This window comes from Tachysurus fulvidraco, chromosome 5, assembly GCF_022655615.1.
Source record: "Tachysurus fulvidraco isolate hzauxx_2018 chromosome 5, HZAU_PFXX_2.0, whole genome shotgun sequence".
In the NCBI taxonomy this organism is placed as follows: Eukaryota; Metazoa; Chordata; class Actinopteri; order Siluriformes; family Bagridae; genus Tachysurus; species Tachysurus fulvidraco.
In genome coordinates this window covers 13,648,999-13,668,408 of record NC_062522.1, presented here as the reverse complement: position 1 = coordinate 13,668,408, position 19,410 = coordinate 13,648,999, and the positions used below count along the sequence as shown (strand labels likewise).

The 19,410-nt window shown below is 36.8% G+C and overlaps 1 protein-coding gene across 6 annotated transcripts in view; it reads left to right on the top strand.

Annotated features, from left to right (window-relative positions):
• Nucleotides 1-1,701: 1,701 nt before the first annotated feature.
• Nucleotides 1,702-19,410, top strand: part of LOC113642838 — a 127,809-nt gene continuing 110,100 nt past the window's right edge. For 2 of the 6 annotated variants that reach the window (XM_027146527.2, XM_027146529.2), the window contains exon 1: nucleotides 4,880-5,205. In XM_027146527.2, the coding sequence (XP_027002328.2) occupies nucleotides 4,893-5,205 (313 nt within the window). In that variant the 5' untranslated portion in view covers nucleotides 4,880-4,892. Of the gene's footprint in view, nucleotides 1,842-4,869; nucleotides 5,206-19,410 lie in introns of those variants that run through there. The other 4 variants (XM_047813770.1, XM_047813771.1, XM_047813767.1 and 1 more) reach the window with 4 other exon arrangements.

Below are 19,410 nucleotides of genomic sequence, written 5' to 3'. Positions count from 1 at the left end.
TCTGTGCATGACTGTTAAATTGAGGGAAGAAGCAATCACTCTATCCAAAATGCCAAAAGTATTTAGTTTGACAGGATAATCTGCCATCATGCACACTGAAAAGTAGTTTCCAAAAAAAAAATTCAGCAAGCTTACAACTTGCTTTCTGTTACCTTTTGTAGGCCAAAAGGACTTTTAATTGATGATATATTGTATGTAGCTTTGTCTTAAAGAATTTCTGTTTAGAAACATTTGGAACTCACAGACAGTTAGATGTACCTCATTATAAAGACAATATTTATAATGATGTTTCTGTGCTTTGGTCAGAAGACTGACAGATGAAGTTGCCATATCCAACATAGGTATGTTAGAAAAGTTTAGAAAAGAAAACATTAAAGATAAATATTGTGTAGTTATTTCTCTTCTACTGTCAAAAATAACAAGTGTTCACAGCAAAAATACACAAACCAAACTCTGCAATATTTGGAGGAGCATGAAATTTTTCAAAAGGCGATTTTCCTCTGGTTTGGGCCAAAATGCATCATGTGATGTCATTACTATGCACACCCTGCCAAAGCCCTCTTCAGTTCACATTAATCGAACATGAATACAGCTATCAGAGAAAGTAATTACATGTGTGTCTTCCCTAGTAATAGGTTAAAAGTAGTTCAAGTAGTTTTCCACAACTCCAAAAAACCTCGTTGCATCACAAATTTTGAAGAAATTTGCAGCAAAATCAAGCATTTCATTGTGACTGCACCAATAAAAAAAAAATAAAAAAATTATAACAAGAAAAAAACAAAGCAAAATCCTCAAGTGACTAAAATATCAAAAATTCTGATATGATTCTAAAATATTCTACAATGATTTGGTGACTTGAAATTAATCAGGAGAATGACTAAAACAGTAATCACAAGGCACTGTAAGCTTTCGGTTTTTACATTTTTTAATTTATAAAAAAAAAATTTTAATCCGAAAAATGCTGTAAATGTCTCACAGTTTGAGTGTTTGCAGTTTGACCCAGAGTTCAGGTTGCTCTCTGTGTGGAGTTCCACATGTTCTTCCTGTGTCCAGTTAGGTTTCCTCCATTTCCTCCAGTTTCCTCTTACATCCCCAAAGTGCTGGATTGGTTATGATATGGAATATAGTCTGCTGGATACATAGTACTATATATATATATATATATATATATATATATATATATATATATATATATATATATATATATATATATATATATATATATATATATATATATAGTCTGCATACATACATATGTATTTATGTATGTATGTATTCATATTTTTGTGTTTGACAATAAAATGAATAGAGAAAAGTAGTTAAATCCAAAGATAAGAAAATAAGATGACCTGGTCACTATTAAGGCTTTCAGGCAAAGCACCTGCTACCGTCATAAAGCCATAATAATCTACCTGACTTTTTTCATGAAATAAGTATTTGTTCCACATTCATTTTTGTTTTTAGGGTTTTGATAAGACATGGATTGTCAGCACATTGCTAGCTTGCAGTAATTTTTACAACCTTCTGTAAAAAACACATGGTTTGTTATTATACAAATGCTTAACCTGCCCCTTTAATCATTAGTCGAGTCCATGCTAAATAATTGCTGAAATATTGTAATAGATGATTATATTAAACAAGTGTCACTAGATGGAGGCTGAGACAGGAAAACTGAGTTTTATTAAAAAATTCTGAGAATGATCTTAGAGAGCTCCTAATTTAGCTTAGAAATTTCTAACTAGGAATCTTAAGAGTGATTCAGGACCAATCTCAGAGTCAATCTGAGCAAGGAAAATACATCAGCTTTTATCTTGAGAGGACGCGGCTAAACCCCTTACTAGGTAGGACACATTCTTTGGAAGACTGTGATTAGTTGTCCAACAAAAAAGTAGAAGTGATTTTAAAATCTGGTCTATTATAAGCCTTCACTTTGTCTCTGTGCTAAAATATTTGAGGCAATATTGTGTAGGGATTACGTTCATGATCGCTCATATTAGAGATTCGCTAACATCTGTATGTTACAAATGTAATAAATGTACTGTAAATGTAAATGTAATCATCTCTGACACAGCACAGAAATGTCATAAAGCCAAATTATATCATTTTATATGTTACCTCTAATATGATTGGTCGCAAAAAAACATCACTACATGATCTAATCTGTAGCAACTTATTAACTCGCTATCATTATGAAATATTGTATACAATACATTTCTTCTCCCTCTTTATCTTTCGGTCATTTTCTCCTCTGCTAAAGAAACTCTTAAACCTCTTAAATGTCTTCCTCCCTACTTCTAACTCTTTATGACCTTATGAGCTCTTTTAAGGGTTAAGATGCTTTTTGAATAGCCTTTATCTTTACTAGGATCTTCTCTTTAATTTTAAAGGGAAACGTCCACATTTCTAAGAATTTTCTTATAATTACACCACTAGCAGCAACTCACACATTTAAACACATTATCAAAAGGATGGTATAGTCAGAACACAAGTGTGTGTCAAGTTTGGTGACTGAGAAAAGGCAGTGTGTGTATTCTGGGAAGTGAAATCTGGTGCAGCCATGTTTATAGGCTGTGGTGCATGATGGGAGTTGCAGTTCATGGACTGGATTGTGCTAAACACATGAGCTTTCTGTGTTTCTGAACTCCTCTGTGATGTAAAAGTAGAAACCCTGTTGGCACTCTGTCTTGTCTTTATGAAAAATGTTCATTTGATAATCTAAAAAATTCCATGTGTACCAGTTAAAAAGTCCAGTAAATTTACAAATAATATGCATTTTAAAATTCTACTAAATTCCAGTAACTTTAAGTTTAGCTTTATGCCTAATCTCTAAACTCACTTCATCTCCATCTGCCTCTACTTCAGCCTGCTCTACTCCTACTGTACTGTATGTTCCTTCTATATTCTGCTCCATCTGCTTCTATCACTCTGCTCTGTCCATGTTTCTGTTATTTCACAGCTGATTTTATCATCAGATAACAACAACACATATCTGTTAAGGCAAACATGCAAGAGCCTTACAATCAGTGTAATGAGTTTTTTTTAGCTAAAGGTATGTATAATTAAAAGGCTGTGAATAAACCCTGAATGGGATACCAATGAATCAAAGGGCAACAGGTGCAGACATTCAGACCTAGTGGCAATTATAAGTCATTAATCCACTTTTAATGATTACTGTTACTAATGTGTACAGTACAACATAGAATATTTGGAAGTCATTCGATAACATTCTGTAACCAATTTATAAAATGTAAACATAAATGTAAGTAGCTAATTCACTCATACAAGGAGAGTAGAAGAATGTTCAAAATTCTGCACATGAAAGAAGCTTGAAAACAGGAGATAACCTTGGACCCTGTGTGTGAGGTAGCAGTGCAGTCTGCTTCCTTAGCTAGCTAACGAGTACCACGGTCCTGTTAAACTCCTTCACTGGAAATCTATCAGTGATATTCAGTAACTGATGGTCAGGGTGAATATCGGGAACACTCAGCATGGATACCTTGGATGGGACCATTCAGGACACCATGCACACACACACACACATGCGCTCATACTGTACACTCACACACATTCACATCTAGAGACAATTCAACATATTCCATTCACCCCTAGTATGTTTTAGGGAGATGGGCAGAAACCACAGTGAATACACAGACCCAGATAGTAACATAAACTTAGGACTGACCCTGGAGGTGTGACACAGCAACGCAAGTAGTCCTCCAAGCCAATCAAATACACCTTTTAAGGTGTAAACAGAGTTCTACTTGTGTTTTAACCATTTATGTAGATGCTAATGCAGGCAGTTTGTATGTTCCTGGAAATATTAATAAGGATAAATAAGCACTTTATTGAAATTGTTTTAGAAATGTTGTTACTATCTGTATTCAAATGGGGTTTTAGTTGTTGTTGTTGTTGTGTTGCTCTGACTTCCCACAAAAGTGTTCTTGGGATACAGACTAGATTTAACATAACTCAGACTAGGTTGTATACCTGTTTAGTGCACATTAACTTAAACCTGACTATTTTCAGGTATTTACTGTAATATTTCTTTTATCACGTTACCATTCTGGCTGTTTCATGAGATCTAAAAATTGAGTTTATATGTAGTGCTCCTCAGTTTTAATTTTAAAGGACTAATGTAAAAGCTCTGTATGTGAATTTAGTGATGTGGTAATAAACTTGACTAAATGCAGGTCTCTGTAATCTGACTCCAGTACAGGAGTAGGGCATTTAAAATCATGGCTTTTGAGTGCATGGTCACTTACTGTATGCACAAAAAAGTCACATCAAAGCCCTTTGACAGACGTCCTCTGCATGTGGTTTCGGCAGTACCACTACCCACAAAAGTGATACGCTGACCGGGTTTTCTTTCTCCAAAGCGAACAATGTTGGACCAAGGTTCTGTGCAGCAGTGAAGAAAGGGATGAAATGAAAAACTATACACTCTGGGAAACTTCGCAACATGTGAAGTAATATTAGCTCATTAAAGTCTGCTAGTTTTCAGTGGTTTACGTAAACCCTCTTACTTAATTTGAGATTTTTTTTACATCATGGAAACTTTATATGTGTTGAGGTTAATAAAGTTTCGACATCAAACAGGAAGACTATAATATCCAAGCAGCTGTAGAATGCTATCCTTCGACCCAACAGTGTGAGCAATGTAATTAAAAAACATTACGGTGCTTATTAAATGAAAGTGAAATGATTTACTTTAGTCATTACGTGGTTCTGTTGTACCAGCTTGGAAACTTGCCAAGCCCCATCCTGTTTATGACTTCATACTGACTGGAGCATGCACATGTTTTTCTCGACATGCACTAAGAATGACTCAGTCACTTCCTGTATGGGCACTGCCAAACAAAAAGACGTGATCCGATTGGATCTCTCTCCATTACATGAAAACAAAAGTGAGGCATACACTTTGGAAAAGTTTGGGGCCAGGGTTCTGTCAGTTAAGGACAGCAGATCACTGTGTGTTTGTGTGTGTGTGTGTTTGTGTGGGTCTGCCTTACAGCTGTCAACTTACAGAACAGCATCTTATATCGGTGCTAGATGTGTTTATGAGAACGTCTGCCTGTAACAAAAGAGAGGGGACAGAGGACAGGAAATGGCACAGTGAGCACATTGAAACGTGCTTGAAAGAGTTCAAGAAGGTTAAAAAAATAATGGACGATGGCTGTGAAGACACCTGTAAAGTCCTTATTGCAGGTAAGTTGAATGACGCACAACTGTCAGCACAGCTTTTTTTGTTGTTGTTGTTTTTGTTGTTGTTATCAACATAGGAAGAAGTTATGTCAGTGCAGAATTTTAATAGAGGATGCAATAGAAAGTATCCAGCTAGACCTTTAATTAATAAAGCTCATTCAGTTGAATTGTACATATTATACACACACACACACACACACACACACACACACACGTTTGTCTTTTTATCCTTGAAAAGACCTTCCACTGACATAATTATTAATGTCGCTAATAACGCGATAACCTTAACTCCAGTAACCAAAGGGAATTTGTGGATCTTTTTGTAGTTTTAACAGTTTTTTATATTTAAAATTTATTTAATATATTTATTTTAAAAATTATTTTTTTATTAAAATTTAAAAATTTTATTATTTCCCACATGTCCAAATCACTCACATAATTTTATTTTTATGGGACACTTTGTCTATACAAAAACACACACACACACACACACACACACACACACACACACACACACACACACACACACACACACACACACACACACACACACACACACACACACACACACACACGTGCAGTACATGGAAACTTGCAGTATGTAATTAATGCACTCTATCTACAAACACATCACATTTCTGACATTTTCTACTCAGGGCTTGATTTGAGAGAAGATTTGAAGGTTACCATCCCTGTGCTTAAAAATCATGTTGCTTGGTTCAGATCCATGACCTTTTAAATAATTTTCAAATTATGGGATATTACTTAATGATTGCTGAAAATACTAAGATAAGATTAGTTGATTGTCCATTAAACCACACTACTACTACTACTACTACTACTACTACTAATAATAATAATAATAATAATAAATAGTCAAAAAGTAAATTTCAGTTCAAGATTTTTCAATTTAATTATACTTTTCATGTTATTTATTATTTACAGCAATAGCTTTAAGTGCACCAAACTTTTTTGTCCAGAATTTAAACACTGGTGTTAGTGATGTTATTATGCCATAGGATGACATAATGGCAGTTAAAAAATAAAAAATAAAAAAAGGAACATTTCCACATAGATCCTGTTTAAATTTCATCTCAGTTTCTGATTCAAATAGTTTTCATTAACCGAAGCTCATACAGCTTAGACAGCTTCGGAAGTGAGAAATGGAATGAAAAGTAAATCAGTGTGAACATCATTAATGAATATTCATTAAAGCTATAAGCTTAGTGTAATTGCATTTGCCTGTCTGAGTCTGCTCTCACAAACCCAATGAAAACATATCAATCGCAAATCAAATCAATTTTCTAATTATTATGGCTGCTAAACATAGTAATGAGAGTAATAATTAAGAGAAATATCCAAGGAAGAACAAGCCTTGTGCGAGACGATAATAATTGGTTCTACAGTGATGAGTGTCGCTGTGATAAACTAATACAACGTTATGTTCAATGTTGTTCAACAGTCATGTAAATGAAAAGCTAACGTTATTCTCTTGTGTTAAATAGTCAAGATGTCACTAATCATATGAGATTCCAATTATATGAAAAAGGACAAAGGTCTGCGGCATAATATTTATTAGGAATAGTTATAAGTAAATAAATGAATAATAGCCTACTGTCAATATTATAATACAGGCGATTTCTATGAGAGTTAAGTACAAGAATGGGAAATGACACAGGACTCATTGACGGGTCTGAGGTGTTTAAGAGGTCATTTTTTTACTCAATTTGTACGATTTAGACAGTTTTCAGCTTGCCTGTAAGTTATTTGGGCCTACATATCTATAAAGCATGTTGCATAATAACTCTTAAAAAAGTATATAAGCTGACAAATAAATGAAAATCTAGAAAAAATAGACAATGCAGTTCCAGTCACTGAGATTGATCATAATCTTCTAGAATCATAATTTCTCTGTGCAAACTTCTCCTAATGTGTTACGTATATCATTTGCAGATAAATTCGGCATATTAATCTCAGATTGCAAGACCATTCTTACTAAATCACTGTGCTGCGATTATCTCTCGACTCAAGTTCAAACTGTGTACCTGAGACTGCACACTCTGCCCTAAAAATGCCCAGATGAAAGGTTCTCTCTGCTGACTCTCAAGGCTGCTCCTGATCGACCTTGTCCTTGGCGTTCGGATGCCTATCACACTCGGTACACTCCTGATTCATTATGCTACATCTTGGAAAATTGAAACAAATTAACAAAATGGGCCGTTTCAGTGCAGCCATGAGCCAAGAGCAGTTAAAGTGAATTTATGCCTCCCTTGCAAATTGAAAGTGCACTAATGTTTGCTAATGTATTGACCCCCAGAGTCTTTTTCTGTGGTGTGAACAAACTAAACCAAAGCATCTCGCTCTGCTGCCTCAGATTAAAGAGAATGGGCCGAGGTTAATGTAGGCTGCTGCATAACAAAATGGCTACATGTCGCTTTAGAGGTGTAGCAGTAGTTTGTTTTCTTGGTCCCTACCAGATGTTCACAGCTAGAGACATTTTGACAGAGATGCCACATTCTTAGAGACAAGATAGATGAGGCCATATGGCAAAGGTCCAAACATGTATTTGGATGGTTACATTGGCCATGGTGCAATCCTTTTTTTTTCTTATTTGCCTCCTGTTTTGGCCAGATGGTTGTCACACAGGCTATCCCTAACCCAGATTGGCCTAATTCACCATTATTCTTCTTTTAATGGGCTCATTAACAGCATTACTGTTAATTGAATTTAAAGTCCTCTTTGATCAGGCTGTTTTTGGAAGCTGTAATGGAGAATTGGCAACTTATTTATCAATTCCAAGCTGTGTTTTTACGTTTGGCCGCATAGTTTTATTCTTCTGCATTTTGTTTTCAGCAACGATGTTAGCTTGGCTTGTTACACTCATGTTATCAAACTACAGGTTTCTCCTGAATAAATCGTAAAATGTATTCAATTGTAAGTAGAGAATCGCTACAGTATATGGTACATAGGACAATTACTATATGATTATATATGGCTAATTTACTGCTGTGCAGATATTCAGAATCTCACCATTGGGAATGTGATATTACATTAATATTACAGTTCTATAAGCATGGAATGAATATTTAATAACTGACGTTTTGGATGCAATGTTGCCAAATGTTTGTTAAGAAGTTACTCTCACTAGAGGGCTGGCTATCTCACAATGATGAAACTGATGTCCCTGCTTCCTTTTCATAATCATCAGATGAGCTTTCATATTTTAACTTAAAAGTTATACTCTTGAAATTTATAGATTGCCACATCCACTGATTATATCATTGACTCTACTGTATTAACTGCTTTGAATTAGGAAGTCGAAACAAAGACAAGTGAACTGAAATACACAGCAAAACATGCCAGTGAGGTTATGCTAAATATAACCTATAAACAATGCTCAACAAATTAAATTAGCAAACAGTAACTGTTGTATGATATACTATATTTTAGGGGTATAATGCAGTGCCATGATATATATGTATCGGCATATATTTAGCCCTCTAAATGTCTAAATGTTGTATCTGATTTAAACCCCATGTGAGTGTCATAATTCTAAATATTTAATTTTAAAAATATTAAATATGAACCTGACCATTATGCCTGGTTATGAAGTTTGCCACTTGTCATGACGTAAGGTAAGGAAGCGGACCCAAACGCAGGATAGCCAAAATAAACAGGGTTTAATAACAAAGGAAACACTAAACAGGACACGGACAGAAGACAGGACAAGACAACAGTAGATTCCGTGCTGCACAAGGCAACGTGGCACAGTTAAATACACAAGACAATAAGGTACAATTAGGAGCAGGCGTAGAAACAGGGCAGGGCAGACAAGGGCAGGGCAGACATGTGACGAGGAACATACAGTAAACAAACAAATGCACGTGGCCAAAGTCCGGGCTGAGTCATAACACCACTGACTGTTCCTTAAACCTAGCTATGACACCAAATCCATAATTGAACTTTATGAAGTCATAATTAGACTTTATTGGGATTTATTTGTTGGTATGGCAAATCTCACTTGTGCAGTTTTTTGTACTTGTCCATAAAATGTTCTAATAAGGTTTGGAACTATTTAGCATATAACCAAACTAGTAGCCTAATATAAACTCCATGACCCTGACCAGGCAGTTACTAAGGATGAATATAAAGCTGAAAAAGCAGGCACCTCTTACTCACCAAATTCCTTTTCTTTTATTATTATACCTCATGCGATTTTTTTCTGTTCATTCTGAATAATGGGTTATATTTTGGGATTCATTTGTGTTATATTTGTACCCGAGCCCTTAACAGAGAGAAATGTTTATTGGTGTAGGTTTGTATAAAGAAGGAGAAAAGTTCTTGACAGGTTTCATGCTGGGTGATTAAATGATTGCACCCTAAATCTGTGAAGCTATGTGCCATGAAAACATAGACTGCATATTTTCCATATTTTGTGCAGTCTTGCCTATTTATATAGGAAATACATTATAGAGGTTTAAATACATGCTACTTTAAGTCACTTCAAGGCACAGATGTAAGTAATGTAATTCTGACAAAATGCATATTGGCCCGTATGGCAGAGCTCTGAAGATATCTGAGATGAGATCAAAATGGCACGTTTGAAGCTAGTACTGTCTCTTTTCTCCTTCTGTCTCAGTGTGATGGGAGCAGAGGAACATGCCTTACATCCACAGGAAGTTTTGTTCTGTCAGAAGGTGTTTGCGGGCTGACTTGGTGCAGTTAGTTCACTGCTAACCTTGTATTAGGAGGCTACCCATTCAGAGAGTGAGAAAGGTTGACAGTTAATTATGGGAGCCATGGATCGCTGTAGACATGCGTGTCAGCTGTGCTGTGCTTCACTCACCACTTGCTTACTGCGTTTTTTTTTTCCCAGTGTTATTCTATTGTTTTTGCAAGCTGCTAAAATGAGTCTATTTTGCAGCGTGTGAGAAAGGCCCTGAGGGCTTGCCATAATGATGGTAATAAGTGAGAGAGAGAGAGAGAGAGAGAGAGAGAGAGAGAGAGAGAGAGAGAGAGAGAGAGAGGGAATCATATGTGAGAATGGAAATAATTGGTGGAGTTGACCTTGCTGACATTTTTATGACTCCATTACCTACCGATGGTTTTAACCCCAGCTGCTGCACTGCCTCCACAGCCTGCAATTAGCCTTAGCAATTAGCAATTTGCTGTTGTGTTTCTGTGTAACACACAACACATGTTCACCTCTGGAATACCTTAGCTAGGCAAACCTTGACAAACACCACAGTCTTTGTATGACAAAAAAAAGCATCTACCAAAAATGGGCATTAATACCATCTTGACACACACTACATTGAAAACACTGCAGCTTTTGAGAGTGACTCTTCTGACACACTCCTACACGCTGACAAACTTCTACTGGCTTCCAGAAACAAATCATTAGTTCATATATGTGGGCAGTGGCAGCACAGCAGTTAAGGTTTCGTTCAAATCACAGGACTGCCAGCGAGCCACTGCTGGGCCCTTGAGCAAGACCCTTAGACTGGATTGTACCATACTTATAAGTGACTGCTGAAAGGATAGAAGGTAAACATATACTGTTAGTTGAAGTCTTCAAAAGCATGATGGTTGTGTTCGGTTAGTTTAAACTAGTAGTGCTTCAGACCAAACAAAATACAGTTAATGGAAACTGTGTTCTGTATAAAATGAATGTTCTGCCAGGGCTGGCCAGAATTACAAGCTAAATTAAAGCTATAGTAAGGCAGGTAGACTTAATTGTTGTTAAACCTGTAAACTCACCTTCACACCTATTAATCCATGTAAAAAAAATAACAACACAAAAACAACAACAACAACAAACATTCTCCGATAAGATCCTTGTAAAAATCGTTCAGTTGGTCAGAAATTTGCTTATTGGAGAAGTAAACAAACCAGTGAGCACATCGAACTCACCCCAGAACCCAACACAAATGGCTAGGTTAAAACATTTTTGTCACTGTTTATTTCTCCTTTTGATCATCTGTCCAAATATCCAGAACACATTGCATTTCCGCAGCTCTATGTCTCTGCCCTTTGGATGAGCTGTTCTGCAATGTGGCTGGCAACACATCTGGTAAAACTTCCTCCTGCAAACCAAAATACATGTCAAGTTTGGTTCATTTCCTGTGGTTGCGCTGATTTGGGGTCAGGTTGCTTTCTCACTGTGATCAAACCACATTAGACTTCAACTGGGACTAAACCAGTTGACTTACCATAATAAACCATTATTTGTAAATGTCTTATAAAACATTAAAATTCTCTGGTATCTTTATTTTTTTGTGTCTCTCTCTGGTATCTTTTCTCTATTGTGTTTCTTTATGAGATTACTTTTCTCCTTTATCTCTCTTGTATCTTTTTCAATGTTTTGTCCTCTCTTGTGTCTCTGTTTTGAATATTGTTCTGATGACTGATGAGCAACTTATTTTTCTAAAGTTTCTTTCAGATGTGTCTCTCATTCCTGCTCATGTCTCTCTTTTGTAACTTTTTCTGTTGTCTCTAAAGTATCTTGTTATTATTTATTATAGTTATATATTATATTAGTTATTTCTGATGCATCTCCTGCTGGAATCCTGATTTCTATGTGTATCTTTCCAGTATGTTTTTCCAGTGTGTCTTTCTCTGCTCTTTATTCTCCTGTTTACTTTATACTTAATATACTTTTTGTATATTTATAATCACACCTTCCATTGTCACCCATATGAGGATGGGTTCCCCTTTGAGTCTGGTTCCTCTCAGGGTTTCTTCTTTCCATTCAAGGGAGTTTTTCCTTGCCACTGCTGCCTGAGTCACCCCAGACTTGCTCATTGGGGATAAATACATACACATTTAAATATATCTAATATTAATCTTGAATTTTGTATTCTATTAATCTTTATATTATTCTTTATAATAACCTTTTGTTCTATGTTTATGTTCTGTAAAGCTGCTTTGAGACAATGTCAATTGTAAAATGCGCTATACAAATAAACTTGAGTTTCTCTGGTATCTCTCCTTTATGGGTTATCCTCTGGTATCTTTTTCCACAACTCTTCCAAGCTGTTATTTTCTGATGTGTCTCTCTGGTCTCTTTTCATGTGTCTCATTCTGATGCCTGATATCTCTCTGATATTTCTCCCTGAAAATAGCTGTACAAAGCTCTGTAGCAACTTTTTCTGGCACAAGAGAGAAGTAATGCCCTTTTTGGTCAGTAGCAATGCACCATTCCTATTATCACACTGAGTCAATTGCAGTTTGACAGAATTAGGCTCAAAGGATGCATTGTGATCACTCTGGATCATGTTTCAAGGGCATACAGATCTAATGAGGCCTGGACGGCATTGTTTGCCTGGTCTGTAACAATAAGGGCTCATAGAGGCTGCACTGGATTCTAATCACAGCCGGTACAGCTAAGTAAATTTCTTCTAGAGCCAGCAAATGGCTATCTGTGTTACCTGAGGACACAGAGCTTGTTGAGAAAAGAGCTATAGGAGACAGCAGGGCTGAAGCAGCAGTTTATCAGAGCTGGAGATTAGAGCTCTGGTGACAGGTAAACCCCTGTGTCATACTAAAAAAGGTAGAAAGGTTTCTAATTCATAGAACGGCTTTAGCTGCTTGGTTAGGGCAAATAAACAGAAAGAGCATAAAATAATGATCAATCGTAGGCTTGTTTCATTGCTTTAGAAAAATGATGCAGTTAACACACTCACATATCTTACACATGTCTGAAAGTGCTAAGTGCTTTCATGTTGTCTCGATAGTAGATAGTAGAAGAGGTAGCAGGTCTGAGCATTAAATAAATTCTAAGGTGTCGGAGTGTGCCTGTCCTTATGTCAGTGTTTAGCTGAGAGTTAAGATGTTACATTTACATTTTACTTTACATTTTACTCAATTGGCATATGTGTTTTATCCAGTGTATCCTAAGACCTCGCCCCCTTTTTGCAGGTTTTTTCGCCTACATGACCTACCCAACAAAAAGTGGTACAGCTCCCAGATACTTTGACACACAGGGGTGAGACTGGTCTCATTGGAAAGAAGAGATTCTCTAGTTTCAGATACAAGTGTCAGTTTCAAAGTTACAGAGGCCAGAATGGAAGGTTTTCATTTCCGCCTGAGTTGTTTACCTGATAAACTGATTAATCTTATTTCTCTGGAACATGTTAGGGCCCAAATAACAACTGAGGGTCATAGTCACATGTCTTGGCTTTCACCAAAAAAAATTTCAAGTCAAAAGACCCAAAAATGGCTTCAATAAAAATATTTTTCTACAGTCCGTCCGGTCATGTGTTTTTGTGTACTTGTTTACTGTATAACTTTGAATTAAAAGACTGCATGCTCAGTTTAAAAGGCCTAAAACACACAGAGCCTCTCTGTCTACAAGTCTGCTGTGTAAAAAGGCCTGTAACCTGACACCCTGAGCTCTGAGAGTGTGAAAAGGTCGTGGATTGCGCAATAATTCTTTTGCGCACCTTTTTCACGCAGCTTCAGGCTGCGGAGACGTGGCATGTTGCATACCGTTGGAATCGTCTCCTTATTGGCTAAAGAGCTGTAGAGGTCCCGGCCCATTTCATTGCTATTGGAAGGAGTAATTGTCAGTCAAATGCGGGTTCCCAAAAATGATGTCATGACATCATTGGCTTCTCAGCCGTCTATCTCTGCAATACCAGCACCGATTGGCTCAAGTAAGGGCTTGTTTGATTCGTTAGGCCCTGGGCTATAAATATGACGTAAATTTAGAAACCCCCAATGAGAAGTTAGAGCCGAAAAACAAGATGGTGGCGCACTACTGTTTCCAGTTTTCGGAACACAAACGGAATATTTGCGAGGCGAAAAAAGCGTTTTGGATTAAAAGTTCCAGGTCCTTGGACCTGTGGGGATTTTTGTGGAATATTTGTTTTGGAAAATATTACCCCAGTGAAGAAAGGGAAGCGTCTAAATATAAGGGAAAAACTGGTCTAGCGCCACCTAGGTCAGTTTTCTCCACTTTTTTTTCAAATAGTATGACGGCTATGATCATATTATGCTTTGTGTGTGGGCTTAAGAAAATCTTGAGAGTATAAACTAATCTTTACTCATCCCCTAGTGGTCACTTTGTTTTCTGTGCCGTGCATGGCACGCCGATCCTAAGAGACAGTGGGAGCATGCTGGTAGTGGGATCACAACATTCCAATCATTCATGATTCATCATGATTGTTCACGATAGTTCCCATAGTTCTATCTGTATGGTTTATGATAGTTCAGAACCCTGCTATATTTGTTAATGTTTTATATTATGCTCCCTACACTAACATTATTTAATGCATTAGATAACAGTAACAATTTTCAAATATATGTGTCTTTGTATATCTCAGAATGAGCTGCTCTAAACCCGTCTTGTCAGATGACAGGTTCAGATGCAGGTAAACAATGACTTTATTTAACAAACCTGCAGAAATATCCAGACAAAAACATGGCAAAAAAAAAAAAAGAAATAAAAAAAATCAGGCAATGGCAAAGCGATGAACAAATAATATTCAATATGGAATCATGGGATCAGAGAAGCAGATAGACAATGACAGTCAATAGGCTTGCTCTAGACTGGTATGAAATAAATTGTATATTTCATGATGAATGGTGATTGTGAGAGTCCTTGTAGACTTCGTGGATGAGATTGAGTGAACATGTCCATGACAGTTCACTCAATGACAGTGGTTACCATGTTTGTAGGCTGCATTGTACGCTGGGGTTTTTGTTGGACTCCACCCAACACGTGTTTATATTTAATGTGTTCTTTCAGTGTCTACTTTTCTTGTCATTTTAATTTTTTTAGCCTGCTGATCAGCATTTATCCATCTTGTTAATTATTATAATATAATCAACATTTAATGAAATATCGTTAAATATTATTTTCATGAATAATGATGTATGAAATGTATTTTCATCTAAATGTAATCACTCTATGTTTTTAAGTAGCTAATGTTATTTCATCGATAGCTAAAAGCTTGCTCGCAAACATATATGATGTATTATTACCAAACATTCGTCGTAAATAAAAACATGGAAACACGGCTAATTTTGTAATGTTCATCATTACATAAAATGTCCCTTTTTGAATTTTACATACTGTAATTTTATAAAATGTAATATATTATATTTTGTTAAGAACCAGTCGGTGAAAGTACTGTATTTATGCCGTGTGTGGAAAAAGCCTATAGCAAAAAAAAAACAACAAAAAAAACGTACATTTTCATAGTGAAACACACAGAAGCATCTGTAAGTATATTTTTTCTTTATACTACATGAAGCCTTCAGACAGACTCAGGATTGTGTAGCAGACGTGCATGTGTGAAGTTTTTTTGATCAGTACATTTATGGAGTTACATGTCCATCCATGCAAGGCTGCTTATTGTCAGCACACAAGTCAAGCTAAAAGCTGGAATATGTGTGTGACTTTCCTCTGTTTGAACTCTTCTGCCAGCTCTTTACTTAGATTTAAAACAGTTTCTGGTTTGGAATGAAGGCTTTCCCCTACCACATCATTTGAGAATGAAAAGCCAAGTTACGAATGGTGTCTTCTTTTATCTCCACTGTTATAGCAAATCTACAAACTTTATGCTCATGGCAGGAAGCCCTGTCCATTAGAAACTGCATCTTCTCTTGTGACACTCCTCGTTATAGCATGGCCAGAAACATGCCTCAAATATTTACTTAGAGCTTAACCACGTTCATTTGTGCATTTTCCCTACATCGCGTGATTACAGCACAGGGAATGATTTTGATTTTCAGAAAGCAGGCTTTGCTGGTAATTCTAGGGATTAAAGTGATGATGGAAGACAGCGAGGAAAAAGCAGAAAGAGTTTTGCTCACGCACAACTAGCATTCCTAGAGGGGTGCGTCCCTTCATTTATTATATTTTATTGCCTTTTTGAATTCTGTACATCTTAAATCAGTGAGTAACTGGGTCCAGATCATCCCCAACAGATTTAGTGATTATTTGTTGAGCTACCTTCTGCACAGGAGTGGATAACTTTTTTTTTTGTATAAAATCACCCAAAATGCTACGATTCTTGTTCACTCACCTTATTTCAAGTGAGTTGACACTCAGACTTAATGGGCTAATGTGAAAAACATTTTTCCCTCACACTCATTTCTAGACAGGAAATGAAACTGGACCACAGTGGAAAATATGCATAGTGAAGAAGTAAATCAGGCCTGCACAGTCCGTGCAAGACCTTGCTCAAGTTTAGAAGAGGAAACTACAATATTTCCTAAATAAGTATTTTCCAAATACACTCATGGCTTTGAATAAGGCAATCTATTAACACAAACTGGAAATATCCCTTAAGTGCAAATACTGCCAAGAGGTAAGAACACAGAATCAGATTAAATCAACATGGCTTCATGAGCACATGTTTACACAGGCTAGTGGAAAGTTATGATTGGTAAAAGTGATACTTCAGCCAAAAGTAAAATTTACATAATTTCCCCTTTATCCTACATGTATCAGCCAAGACATGTAGGGTTGCTGAAATTTGCTTCTTGAGTTTTGAATGTGAACACTGTCAGATTTGAGTTTAGCAAACTGCATGTCTAATACTTTCCTCAAATTGTACTGAGTTTCTCAAGTAGACTTTTTGGCCTTGACCTACTGTATACTCTCATTTCTCACGCAACTTCTACTCTAAAAACTTAAACGTATTCTTAGTCCCTGACCTACTTGAACTAGCATAAGGAAATGATTTTTGATGATTTTGGGGGCTAAAGCTTTTTTAAGAGTCTCTACTAATAATCAAGCTTTCTAAACAATGTAACATTAGTTTCTGACACTGTCAATGTCATTATCTATAATAATCCTCAAAAGTACATTGTATAGCTAAACACTGTGTGTTAGCGTGAGTACATGATTACATCATACAGTACCTGCAGATTTTTCAGGTGCACATTTATAATGTGAATCTCCTGTTCTGCTACATCCCAAAGGTGCTTTACTGGATTTAGATCCACAGGCTGAGAAAATCGCTGAAGATATCTGAACTTATTGTCATGTTCAAGAAACCAGTTTGAGATGATTTTTGCTTTGTGGTACGGTGCATTAGAAGATTTTAAATAGTGCAAATGAAAGGATGCAGATGGCCAACAACAGTACTCAAATAGCCTGTGACATTAAAAGTGATGATTGATTTTTATTAACAAGCTCATGGTTTGTTAAGACAACATTCCCCACACCATTACACCACCTCCAACAGCCTAGAATGTTTATTCAAGGAAGGTCCAATCCATAGATTCATGCTGTTGGTGTCAAATTCGGGCCATACCATCTGTGTGCCTCAGCAGAAATCAAGATTTATCAGACAAAGCTACATTTTTCCCTTCTTAATCATGTTCTTGGCTGACAGAAGACGAACCTGATATGGTATTCTGCTGTCGTCCATCTGCCTCTAAGTTTGATGTGTTGTGCATTCTTAGATACTTTTCTGCTCACCACCATTTTACAGAGTGCTTATCTGAGTTAGCCTTTCTGTCCATTTGAACTGCCTATTCTCCATTGACCTCTCGCATCAGTAATGTGCATCTGTCTGCGGAACTGCTGCTCACTCTGTTATTTCTTTATTCTACCATTTTGAGAAAACTCTAGAGACTGTGTGTGAAATAAAAATCTCAGGAGATCAGCTGTTCTAGAAATACTCAATCCATCACTTATTTATTAGCTAAAGTATCCTTATAGCCCCAGTGTAAACATAACCCAAACATCTTGGCTGGTCTTCGCCTTGTGCTAACAAAAGTGTGTCAAGTGTTATTTTATTTTTAATCTAAATTAATATCCTTGTGTTTGTATGAACAAACAAGTTGTATGTGTATACACATTTGCGTATTTTTGCAATATTGGATTAAACAAAGGAAGGAAGTTTATCTAACAGCACTGCAGATCAGAAGAGCAGAGAAAGAAAGAAAGAAAGAAAGAAAGAAAGAAAGAAAGAAGGAAAGAAGGAAAGAAAGAAAGAAAGAAAGAAATCACAACTGGAGAGCAAACTAAAGGCAAAGAGCTATTTTTTTCTGCACACAACACATATGACAGCTGAGGATTGTTACTTTAAATGCCATTTGGCTTAGTCAGATGGTAAATGTGTCTGCACTTGTGTGTGTGCACAGTTAACATGTTATATGTGTGCCTTCATTAGCACTTCTGAGTCTGTGCTCATTAGTGAGCGTGTGTTTGTGTGTGTATGTGTGCGTGTGTGTATGCATGTGTGCGCATGTGTGCGGGCACATGGACTCTCGTTGATAGGGGTAAGAAGAGGACCTGTGATTGCTGGGTGTGGAGTCTGATCAAGGCTGACAGTATTTAACATAATTATAAAAAGCTTCAGTCACAGTGCCATTAAATAAACACCTCTGTAAGAGAGAGAGAGAGAGAGAGAGAGAGAGAGAGAGAGAGAGAGAGAGAGAGAGAGATAGGGGGTCATATCTCAGTCACGAGATGAGACGTGTGTATGTGTGTGAGTATTCTCATTACTGCACAGCTTGACCCAAACATACTTCCTGTCTCGCAGCAGTAGGCCCTTGCACACACAAAAACATGTGCATTGACTATGCTAAGCTGTATGCTAAGCTAGCATGACTTACACCGGATTTTTCAGAAAACCCATGTTCAACAAAACAACAAACGCTACAACTCTACAATAATCAAGCTACCAGTGTGCAGTATAAGATACAGTCTCAGTTGAACTCAGTTTGAACTCACTTACAGTATAGTATTGTTAAACAAAATTGCTTTAGAGCATTTATGACTGATTGTTTATTCTGGAAGTATCAAACCTGGGTTCAATCCTGAACTTACTGGCTGAGATTACATTGTAGATATTCTTGTAGGTTTGATGTTTGCTTTGCGTCTTCTGTTTTTGGCTGTTTGTTGAGTTTGTCTGCTGGTTCTGGTGGTGTTCCAATGCTAAGAATGAGTGGCAGACATCCTCTGGCCTTGATCTCCCAGTGTGTGATGTGTATCTACCTGCATCATCTGATCACTGTGTTCAGTGGTTTGGCACCTTTGCTCTGAGTAGTCTCTGGGCTGCTCAGATGCTCTGTTCAAGTAAGTGTCTGTACTGGATTTGTGTGGCACTTGTTTAGCTCTGCGGCTCTGTGGATTCATGGGGTGGCATGGAGCATGGTGGTGCCTGGTACTGCTGAATTTGTGTGGGTTCAACATTTTCCTCCCATTTCCGGTAGAACTAACAAGTTTATATGTATTTGTGTGAT